The 12,058-nt window shown below is 45.0% G+C and overlaps 1 protein-coding gene across 1 annotated transcript in view; it reads left to right on the top strand.

Annotated features, from left to right (window-relative positions):
- ZNF143 (zinc finger protein 143) overlaps positions 1-12,058 on the top strand; it is a 49,986-nt gene that overhangs the window by 27,396 nt on the left and 10,532 nt on the right. Inside the window, exons 8-12 of the mRNA XM_029582836.1 lie at positions 90-164; positions 2,271-2,390; positions 4,576-4,651; positions 6,325-6,450; positions 8,555-8,734. Coding sequence (XP_029438696.1) covers positions 90-164; positions 2,271-2,390; positions 4,576-4,651; positions 6,325-6,450; positions 8,555-8,734 — 577 coding nt within the window. The remainder of the gene's footprint in view (positions 1-89; positions 165-2,270; positions 2,391-4,575; positions 4,652-6,324; positions 6,451-8,554; positions 8,735-12,058) is intronic.

The following is a 12,058-nucleotide window of genomic DNA, read 5'->3' as shown; positions in this document are numbered from 1 at the left end:
AATGATAGTTTCCTCTGCCCGTGACATTCAGTATTTGTGGACACAGTGATGCCCTTATTGGTGACTAAAATATGTAATTCTTTTGTCAGGTGTCCATTGATGGGAATGAAGGTGTTGGTGGTGCAGGAATGATGGGCGAAAGTGAACATGAGAAAAAAATGCAGGTATGTACATGTAGGCTATGTCTGGTTTTCCTCTAGTGTAGCCTGGACCGTGTGTCGAATAAGGTTAAGGTGATCACATCCAACCAATCACTTGGCTTAATTTTTTTTAGTCAGAATAAGATTCAGGAATAAGTGGGGATTGTAGTTTCTTGCATTTCCTGCTGCTGGTTCATAAATTGCTTCGCAGGCTCTAGGATCTTTTTCCCTTCCCCCGTTTTATAAGCTTGAAGTACAGCTGTAAGAGGATCAGTTGCAGACTGTGTGGACTGATACAGAGTCAAAGAACTAAAAAATGCAAGCACTCAATCCAAAACCACGAGAGACACAACAGAAAAGGACGGATAAAATGTGACCTTTTTCCCCAGGTCAGAAGAGAATACTGGGCAAACCTGGCCACATTAAAAATGGGGGCACTTTGTTTTATTCATTTTGTCATGTTTCACTGAGCCAAGGCCACTTTTTATGCTTCAGAGGCATTCCTGAATCTTCTGTGAATGCTTTCAGTAAATACCTCGTATGAGATGAGCATAGAAAAAGAGTTTTGATCTGAAAATAGGTTTTAGGTTGGACATAGCCTTTTCAGGCCAAAGTAGCATGGGATAACACTTGAAAGCTACTGTACTTCTTGTAAAATCATGCAAACAAGGTAAAATGCAAAGATGAGGATAGAAGGTACTTGGGACTTTGTGCTCAGTATTAGAGTATGAGCTGCTTCAGCAACACACCAGAGATGATGGCGAGGGCAACACGTGGGAATAGGGTTTGGATATACCCACACATTCATCACTTCTAGCATGCCATTGTCCGTTTTCCAGAAGTAACAACTGCTTGCATTTGAGGGAGCCTAAATGGGAATTGGGGAAGGCTTGCAAGGGCAATCTGTTGGCCCTGGGATGGATTATTTTAGAAATGTTCCAAAGTGTTTAAGCCCAATCTTTTTTTTAAAAGAATGGCACGTCTTCATATCCAAGAGCAGCCTCACGATAAGCAAAGCTCTCAATCAGACTCGGAGCAAATACATGGACAGTAATAAATGGCACTGGTATAAGGACAGTGAATGATGTTTTGGTGGCAAAGTGATTTAAAAATAATGGCTAGAGAAAAGTGCATCCTGTCATCGGAGTATAATCCGAAAATTAACTGGAGAGGGGGTAGGAGTTTGTGTCAGAAATATTTGTAAATTGAGGATGTATCAGCATCAGTATGTGGATAATGTTTGCAGCGAGATATCGGAGTAACTTCTCTGCATCAGTGTTCATTACTGTATGTACAAATTGATGTTCAACCTTTCCAATAAAACTTTTGACCCATATTTACATTGCAAGCTTGCAAAAAACTGAATTTTTCTATATTTATTCTTGCCTCTGTATGAAGCATTGGGGTGTGTGTATGGTCGTAGATATATACTGTATACAATCTGCATGTTCTTGAACCGAAAAAGAAACAGATGTTTGCTGCAGAACCCAGAGCACTCCCCCATAAATCATATGGTTGTTTTCATTTATATAACAAAATCTAATTTGTAACTATTTTATTTGTGTGGACTTGGTTTCACCCCAAACTTTCTTTATTTTGCCACTATAGATATATTGGGAATTCTTAGCATAAATGTTATCAAATCTATTGAGCAGCAGAGCTTTTACCTGGAAAAACTGTTGGGTGTGATGAGTTCTTTGAGCCCCTTCTAGGAAGGCATCGCCTGTGTGTTACCTCTGACCCCTTACAAACACGCACATCAGAATTGTTTCAGAAAATGCTAGTGGCTGCAGCGGTGACAAGTTATAGATCTTCTTTTAGGCTTTGAGATTTTATAATGGATTCTGCCTCAGTTTAACTTCATTTTCACTCTCTTTCTCTTCCTAATATTTTAATAGCATAATTATTTTCTTTTCTCCTTTCGACCTCATTCTCTCCCACGACTTTCAAGTTAACTCTCTTTTTACAGCCTCTGTTTGTTTTTACTAGGTGATAGTCTGACTATTAAGTATAATACGAAGTATCTGATGAATGAGATTGTTGAAATTGGACTTTGCTACAGTTGGGTTTGATCTGCATTTGAAGAAAACTGTACATCTCTGCTAAAGCACCGTGTTTGCATTACCATAGATTGTTCTCCAAGGACATGGGCCAAGAGTAACTGCTAAAGCCCAGCAAACTGGAGAGAAAGCCTTTCGCTGCGATTATGATGGCTGTGGAAAGTTGTATACAACCGCTCATCATCTGAAGGTAAGGGAAGGCAGAAATAAGAAAAACCGTGCATGCTTCAGGGTTTTCCACCTCTCCTAGGGAAAGCACAGTGGGAGGCAATCATGTGAAATTGAGTTCCCTGTACGTACCCGGATCAGTCCAGACAATGGGTTATGTTCCCCTTCCAGCAGATGGAGACAGAGAAAACGTCGAAGGGTGCTCCCATATAAGCTAGTGCACCCTCTGTCATCCTTCAGTATTCTTCTGACTCCAGCAGATGAGAGTGGCTGAACTCTAGTTCCCCACTAAGACTTCTGAAAAGCTAAATTTAGTGCTCTTTTCTCTATTTCTTAGCTTCCTTCCTATCTTAAGATGGATCAAGGTTAACAGAGGATAGTAAAAAAAAAAAAAAAGACAGGGAAAGCTCAGACTCTTGTCTAGGGCCCAGCAATCTAACTTGCAGGAAGAGCTGTTTTTCAGTCTCCATTGCTGTATTTGCTTTGTGGGGGTAAGATTTTGTACCTTTCTTACTTGCAGGTTAGATTTGGGATGTCTGGGTACTTTACCTTAGATAAAATTCTCCGCTTCTGAAAGTGCTGACCTTGCCATCCACTGAGAGTTTGTGAGCTGCATAACTGGCGTTTGGCTGTAGATCACTACTCAGCCACTTACAGCTTTGGTCCTCTCAGCATTAGTGGATTGGGCATCCCAAGGGAACCATTTTATGGGCCCTTAGAGTTTCCCAGATATCATAAACTGTATATTAAAAACTAATTGCAAAGACTGGTTTTAATCCTATTCCCTAAACCTAGTTCCCATTTAAAATACTACAGAAGCAGATGCAGAAAGCTATTGCCTAGCAAATGTACATTGTATGGGGGAACATTTACATTGACTTTACCACCACTAGTAATGTAATTGGGAGGAAGACAGTATCACAAGATCAGTCACGTTATCTTTTTGGGGATAATTTTAAGATTGGCTGCATAAGGGCAAAGTCTGCAGGTACCTTTTCCCCATAGATTTTGCGCTGATTTTCAAAACAAAAGCATGTACATACTTTCAGTTAAAGTTATCCCAGGAAAACTATCCACATACATTTATACCTGCTAATTTTTTACAGGTAAATTTTCCAAGAAAATGTAAGTGGATAATTTTAGAACAGCCCATGTAGGGCTGTTCTGCATGTAGAAAGTAGCTGTACTTCGGCCCGCATAAGTCCACTTTGAAATTAGCAGCTGTAAGCGGTTTCCTGCACAGCAAAGGAGGGCACAGTGACCCCTGCTTGGGAGCAGATGTACGGGCACATGTTTATATTTGCATGCATGCTTTTGAAAACTGATTTGGGTTTACCCCCGTCACAATTAATGGCGCGCAGCTTCTGCAGAATGCTGGTGCTGGCGTTCTATTAGTAAGCATGCTAAACGCCAGCATGGGCAGGCTTGCACTGGCTCCCTACATCAAGAATAAAATACAAAACTGCGACTACAGTATGTGATTTACTTGATTGGAATTCATTATTAGGGACTGATGTGCTTTTGGAGGTGCCAAGTGTTCGTCAAGTGCATCTACTTGAGATCAGACAATATACTTTTTCAGTTGCTGCATCAGACTTGTGGAACAATCTGCCATATATATTGAGGTCCATTTCCTGTTTAGAATCTTGTAAGACCCCAGCTAAAAACCTTCATCTTTGAGGAAGCTCATTTTAAACGATACATCTGAACAGTTTTTACAGGCCATATCAGCTTCGGCGTGATTTGATGATCTGTTGATGGAACGTGTTTTGATGTTATTAATTTAAGATATATGTCTTGTTGATAGGTTTGCCAATTTTTTGAGGTAAGCCACCTAGGGCATCTTGGGAAAGGTTTCTGGGGACAGTCACACATGCAGTGCAGAAGGATGCAAGGGTTCCCAATGAGATTCTCGAGATTCTCTCCTCAATTCCTTCAGTAGGGGGATGCTTGTCCCAATATTTTGGGGTATGGGTCATCTCCACTGATCTGTTTTGGTGATAAAACGGCTATAAGTTAGAGTTTACGCACCACTTAAGATGTCTTGAAAAATGCTTGTTCATCAAAATGATAAACTGTCATTGGTTGAAAAGATCGTGTAGCTAGAAGTATCCAATCAAAAAACTAGCAGTGAACATGTTATACCCTGCTCAAAACTGAACACAGTATTCATTGATGAAATTGATGCATGGCACCTTTTGTCATAGGTACATGAAAGATCACATACCGGAGATCGGCCGTACCAGTGTGAACATCCTGGTTGTGGTAAAGCATTTGCCACAGGTGAGAATATTGTGTTCCCAAGTGCTTTGAATAAGCTTCCTGTCGTTCTTTGTGTGTGTGTGTGTGTGTCTCTCTCTCCTGTGACCTAGCATGGTCTTTTGGAGATCTCTGAGGAAAGATGCAAACTTTTCTGTGATTAACATGCCACATGCTATGGGGGTTAGGACAATGCTAGCATGGGTAGAAGACAGAGCTGGGGGACCCGCTGAGCCCACGCCCATCACCTCCAGTCACTGCTTTGCTACCTAGGCTGGCTGCAGTGGAACATTGGCTTGTGACGTGTGTTGTACAGAGCTGTGGTTAAAGCCAAATATAAGGAGTCGGACAGTGCTGTGTGGTGGGGATCCTAAGCTAGGCCCTCTTTCGTTACATGTTTGCCTTTTGGAGAGAGTCATTTGACCTCTGTTTGGGGTCCTGGTGATGGTGTGATGGCGACAGAGGTTGATGAAAAGATTTGATGGTTCCTGTGGGAGAGCGTCACCATCGGGAATATTCTGGGGGTCCTGAATTCCAGGGTTTGGAGTATCACTCAGCCTTTGTGTATGTTATAACTAATGGGAGGATTGTTTTATGTATATTGTGTGCTTTACCATTTGCCCCTTTAAATAGGAATGTTTGTTTGTGACCCATATAATCTAGCGTGAAATGTTTTGCTGGGAGTTGACCAGCAGGAGCCATGAGGGCTCTGGGGTGCCTCTCTTTACAGAGGGGGCACCGCAGGGGCTTTTCTCCCTCAAGGGAGAAGAGTGCCCCCCACCCTGGGGGAAATTCCCAGGAGATCAGGATGTGGTCCTGAGTTTTAAGGAGGAGAATTTGGAACCCCACAGTCAGTGTTACAGTCCCAGTGCAGTTAAAGCTTCGGAGGCTGGGGATCCCTTGCTGGGGAGCATTCTGGGGACATCACAGGAGGGGATAGTAGGTTGCCGCATGCTGGTGAGAAGAGTTATACTGCAGCTAGTAGGTCAGTGATGAATGTGACTGTGTTTGATGGCAGCTCAAAGGGGAATGTGAATACTATATTCTGGCTCGCCTGAACATCTTCCCTGCCGCATGAGAGACAATGCCATGGGCCAAATATCTCCCAACAGGAATCCCCGTTTCTGGTTTTCTCTGTTGTCAGAGAGCAGTTCTGGTATTTTTTCTGTGAAATACGGATTTGGAGGAAGAAAGTTTTTTGTTGTTGGTGCTGATGCTGCTACAACCCTGCTGTGAAAACCTGTGAACCTAGATTCAGTTGGTGCCTTTTAAGATTTTTGACTGCTAAGGATCCCTAGCATGCACAATAAGTTACGTTGTTTAAAGATACATTTTTATTTATTATTTTATTTAAGGAGTTTTATAAACCGTCATTCGGAAACGTTAAAATAACGCCATCATAACTGTTTACATCTGGAGCGAGACCCTCTTTCAACCAAGGTGGAGAAGGGGGATGCTTAATTTACTGGAGTTAGGGGCAAGGAAGAAAGGGGGTTCAGCAAGGGGAAAGACATTTGAAGAAAGCTTTTTTTTTTCTTTCCAGCTGGACAAAATTCATTTTGTGCCTCTGAGCCAGTTCCTGGTGCTCTGCTCCCAAACCAGCATCGGACCCTCTGTCATTTTACTGTGCTCCATCAGGATTCTGTAATGGGCAGATTTGCACTTCTGATATGCATTTGTTTTGTGTCTTGCTTAAGGCTATGGATTAAAAAGCCATGTCAGAACCCATACTGGAGAAAAGCCATACCGCTGCTCAGAGGAGAACTGTACCAAGTCCTTCAAGACGTCGGGGGACCTGCAGAAACACATCCGAACTCACACAGGTACGCAAGGCAGCTTTCCTGCCACCTTGTTAAAATCCATTTCAAAGAGAGCAGGCCTGCGGGAGAGTTTTTTTTTTTAATATCCAAGCTGGTTTACAAACAGCACAGCGGTTACGTAAGAGAACCGCTTGTTGAAAAAAAAAAACCCCAATATGTACTCAAGTTAAAGGCAGCTCTGAGTTGTATTCCCTTCTTTGTTTGCAAGGTTACTTTGCAGTAGTGATTAAACAGGACCTGCAGGTAACCATGACAACGAAGCACTACATTAACACATGCTTAACGAACTCCCAGCCTTGGCAGGCAACCCGGTAGGAACTGATTTTGGGAGATATCAAAAGTCTTAGTTCCCAGGCATTGTGGGAAGGAGAGGTCCAGAACATGATACACAGTGCCTCGGGGCGCCTTGTCCTGTCTCTTACTTACCTCCCTTGTTGCAGCTGTGGGCCACAGGCACAGATGAACAGAACAAACCAAGGACTGAGCTCGAAGGGAAACTAGCCAGAGCTCTCACGCTGTCATTCAGATGGACTGCAGAAGGCAGACTTGTTCACCTGATTGCTTTTCTTTAAGTAACGGCTAAGAACTGACCCCAGAAGCTTCTCAGGGGCAAATTACCTGACCCATTTGTGGCTTCCTTGATCCGTCTTCCTCCTCCCTTCTTGGTACAGGCTGCTGGAATGAAACCCATTTTCTGTCCTTTCCATTCACAAAGGTCTGTGTGTGTGCGTGGAGAAATTCCACGGGGTACGTTTGCACGAGACAGAGCCGACTATTCCCCCTGGCTCGCCTGAACATCTTCCCTGCCGCATGCGAGGCAATGCCATGGGCCAAATGTCTCCCGACAGGAATCCTTTCTGCTTGCACTCCGTTTCTGGGTTTCTCTGTTGTCAGGAGGACACGGTCCACTTTTCAAAAGTGTTTGCCTCCTGCAGAGAACAAGTAACGGACCCAAGTTTTCTGGACCCAGATTCTTTCACTGCGCAGGACAGTCAGTCTCTACAGAAAGACAGACATGAGTAGTCACCTTCTCAGGGTTTGAGCCTCCAGTTGTCACTGCCAAGGGAGGAAAGGGCAAAATATTCCTCCTCAAACAAAATATGGTGTTGCCTCGACTACAGTAGTGACAAAGAGAAACTGAGCTGACAGCAACTATTCATGTTTCTTTAGTTAATCCCAGCTTTAACCAGTTGTAGTGAGGAGATTTTTATCTGGGAAAGGGTCATCTGCAAAAATTGTTTTAAAGCAAACAAGCGAGTCTTTTACATGACACTATTAACCTCCTCATATATGCAATATTTAAATATGAACAGATGATTTCAGCAGGCCAAGCTCCAAAAATGTATAGATCTTTCCCCAGGTTCGTTCTTCAAAAAACTTTATGCCATGACAGTAATGCATACAAGTGATTGAATTTTATCACTCTAGGTCCTGGTGTTTGCAGTGGCTGTGAGGTAGATATTCATAGCCTATACGGCCAGATAACATTTATCCAGCAAAGTTATAAGGATATTCAGCAGCACGATAATGCCACTGAATATCCGTGTATAGGTCTATTGAGCAGGTCTAACTTAGATGGAAAACTTATCCGGCTAAGTAGTGCTGCCCCGAGCCACTCACTGCCCGCCCCACGTTAGCTAGATAGCCGAATAACAGGGTCATAACAACCACATTGCAACGATAACATTTAAATGAGGGAAAGGGGAGGGGTTTGTGTAGGGTTAGGAAATAAATTTTTCCGGTACCGCTGCAGGCGATTAATGTTTAACGCAACAGCGCCAAAAATAACTACACCTTTTACGGTGGCGCTATGGGGGCAAATAGTGTGTGCCGCACTGCAACTGCGGTGGGCGAAAACATGTACTATCATCCCCCCGCCCCTTTTCTAGCTGTGGCTCATCAATCCACTACATTTATAGCAGAATGATAAATCCTACAGTAAGGGACTTATCTGGCTTTGTAGCGGCCCCTGAACATAACCAGATATTCAGCGGCCGCTAGATAGCCAAATAAGCCCTGTTTTCTGGCTATATGGAGTTTGAATATCGGGCCCAATATGTCTCAACCATTGAAATGAATCTGTTTGTCTCTTGTTTCTTTTTCTCAGGTGAGAGACCCTTTAAATGTCCTGTTGAGGGCTGTGGCAGGTCATTCACAACATCTAATATTCGAAAAGTTCACATCAGGACCCACACCGGGGAAAGACCATACTACTGTACAGAGCCCGGCTGCGGAAGGGCATTTGCTAGTGCAACAAATTATAAGAACCATGTGCGGATACACACAGGTACTCCACCAGTAGTTCACAGGTTTGCTTTTAACAGGCTGTAGAACACATTTGTTCTGCAAAAAAAAATACTTTTGATATTTTCCCTAAATGTTTTCTTAGAAGAGCTTGGTCTATTTGTACAAGAAGTGCTCGGACAGGACAGCAGGAGCCTGGCGCTATGTCTATAAATTGTGCAGGGGACCAATCATAACCCAGCAATTCAGATTCCACTTCAGATGCTAACGAAGCTGCAAGTTCCTGAAACTGAATTGCAGGATTGGGGAGGGGTCAAAGTCCTTTCTTCTTCCCAGATTTTTGGAGCTCTTGCTGTGATTGTGAACGTAGTACGTTGGACTCCATGTGCTGGCAAATCTCAGAGTTATGAACCAGGTCTGCAATAGCAATTCATAGTTTTTCAGCCCATTCCTACTGTACGCTCGGGGCCAGACACACTAAGTTTTGGTTTGTTTTGGGGGTTTTTTGTCCCCCCTCCATAGAGACAGAATGGGAGAAAAGGTTTAGTGACTCATCCCATTAACCTCATGGGAGGGCAATATTCAGCCACTGAGTGGCTTGGCTAGTTCGCAGGATTATAGCCGGATAAGTCTCTAAATATGCCAGTTTTTCCATTTAGAAGGAGACCTTTTCGGCTTCTGAATATTGGCCTCATGATGTTTGGCTTTGAAGTAAGCATTAATCATTTCAGAAGATTTTTAGGGCTGGAAAACCAGACTTGATCCTGGGGGGAGGGGTGTATGGGGCACAAGGTAAATCTGCTCAAGCAGAGATTCTTCTCCCCCATCCCCACCAGAGGTTGGGGAGGGGTCAGTTATCCATCCCTAATCCCCCACCCTTCAAAGAAGTTCAAGAGCAGGAGAGAGGATTCCTCACTCCCCCACAGGAGGTTAAGCAGCAGGCAGAAACAAAGTGGTGGCCAGTGCCTTAGATGCTGCCCCTTTCAGGGACTGGATGTTTTGGTAGCTCCCATGGCTACACTCAGCCCATGTCTATTTTTTTCCCCCCATTTGTTTTTTGGGGGTGATGCCCCTTTAAGAAACAGCAGCCACAAGAGAGCAAGGCTCTACCAACGCCCAGGTTTATTTTTATCTGGCAGCTGGATGGGACCAAGAGCAGGAAAAGCAGCAGCAGTGGAGAGGTCGGGGGGGGGGGGGGGGGAGGGCCATTGGCAGCTGCAAACCCGGACATGTTGGCAGGGTTGGGGTGTGCCATAGAGATCAGCTGTACAGGAGGAGGAGAGACAGCATCAGGCCATAGAGTTTGTCATGAAAGCATTGTGAACAGCTCCTGCTGCATTCAGCCCCACCCACCAGCTTCCCCGACGTGATGTCAGGGGCAAGACTATTGTGCAGGTGTGGGACCCAGGACGATTTCCCTGATTGCACTATCCCCCCCAAAGGATGGCCTACTTAGTTCAGGCCAAGGGCCTAGCAGAGCCAAATCCACGCAATGAGGTGAGGCTGACCCACTCCCTGGTCCCAGTCATCAGGGATTGGTTGACTTTTTTTTTTTTTGTTTTGTTTTTTTTTAACAAGGAGTGGATCAAGATCACAATCGGACCAGCGAGTTCTAAGTGTGATAGGACAAGGCTACGCTTTAGAATTTGCTCAGCCCCTAAGAAACCTATTCATGGTATCTCCCTGCATTTTGCCAATGAAGAAACTGATTGTTCAGGAGACCTTCCAGAGACTGAGAATGCTGGGGGCCGTCCTCCAGGGAATGGGACATTATTCCATTTATTTTGTGGTGTGAAAAAAGGAAGGATCCTTGCATCCAATTCTGGACTTGAGAGCCACTTTCACCTTCAAAGTTCCACATTTCCAGATGGAGACTCTCGGGGCTGTCATAGCGGCAGTGAGCAGCAGGGAGTTCTTGGCTTCCCTGGATTTGAATCTGCACATTGGTATCCGCCGGGATCATCAGCGATACCTCAGATTCATGATTCTCTGAGAACATTTTCAGTTTTACACTCTTCTGTTCGTCTAGCCACTGCTCCGAGGACTTTCACCAAAGTGATGGTGGTAGCGGCAGCCCTCAGAAAGGAGGGGGTGCTAGTTCATCCATATCGGGACGACTGGCTCATCCAAGCAAAGTCGGAGGAACTTTTCAGACAGGCGGTAAAAGTGGTCTTGCACCGCTTGAGAACCTTAGGCTAGGTTGTGAATCTGGCCAAGAGCCACCTTTTTCCTTCACATGTTCTGGAGTTCTTGGGCACGCACTTCGATACCGTGTGGGCAAGGCCTTTCTCACGGAGGAGCGGATCGCCAAGCTGCAGGTGCAAGTTTGGAACCTGTTGGACACCCAAGTGCCCAGGGTCTGGGATTACTTGCAGGTCCTCTGTTCCATTGCCACAACCTTGGTGCTCGTCCTGTGGGTGTTTGCTCATATAAGACCTCTACAGAAAGCGTTACTATCCCAGTGGGATCCGATGTTTCATCTTCTACTGCTGCTTACAGAGTTTGCCAGGCCCGGTCTTTGGTGGTGGCTTGGCCGGGACCATTTGGGGCATGGGATGGACCTAACGGTACTTCAGTGGATGGTAGTGACTACCGATGCCAGTCTCACTGGTTGGGGGGCTGTCTGTTAGTCCAAGTCTGTAAAGGGCCAGTGGTCGGTGGAGGAAGCAACTTGGTTCATCAAACGCCTATTGACAAAGGGTGGTGTGGTTGGCTCTGGAGAAGTTTCTTCCCCCTTCTGCACAACCGGGCAGTCAAAGTCCTGTCAGACAATGTGAGAATGGTGGCCTACATCAACTATCAGGGAGGAACCAAGAGTCGGCTGGTTGCTCTTGAAATGGAGATGCTGATGTCCTGGGTGGAGCAGCAATTGGCCTTAATTGTCAGACCTCACTATGTGCGATGCTGCTATGTGCAAGTGGATTTTCTCAGCCAGCAACTATTGGATCCCACAGAATGGGAGCTAATGGAGGATGGGACATGCCTTATATGGATCTGATGGCAACTCTGAGGAATGCCAAGGCACTGCGTTTCTTCAGTAGCAGAAGAGAGCACAGAGCGAAGGGGGTTGATGCCCTGGTGCTTCCTTGGCAACACGACCTTCTGATCTACTTCTGGTGGGCAAGGTTGAAGGAGAATAGAGGTCCACCCAGGAAAGGTGATTCACGTGGCTCCAGAGTGCCACAAAGACCTTGCTTTGTGGATCTGGTCACTCTAGCAGTGGACAGCCCCCTGAGGCGGGGCCATCTGCTAAATCTTGTACAGCAGGGCTCTGTATTTTCAGATCAAGCGGATTGCTTTTGTCTAGTAGCTTGGCTTTTGAAAGGAGGCAATAGAGGAAGAAAGGCTATCTGGAGGATGTTCTTAT

This window comes from Rhinatrema bivittatum, chromosome 17 (assembly GCF_901001135.1).
Source record: "Rhinatrema bivittatum chromosome 17, aRhiBiv1.1, whole genome shotgun sequence".
Taxonomy (NCBI): Eukaryota; Metazoa; Chordata; class Amphibia; order Gymnophiona; family Rhinatrematidae; genus Rhinatrema; species Rhinatrema bivittatum.
This window is presented reverse-complemented; position numbering and strand designations above follow the sequence as displayed.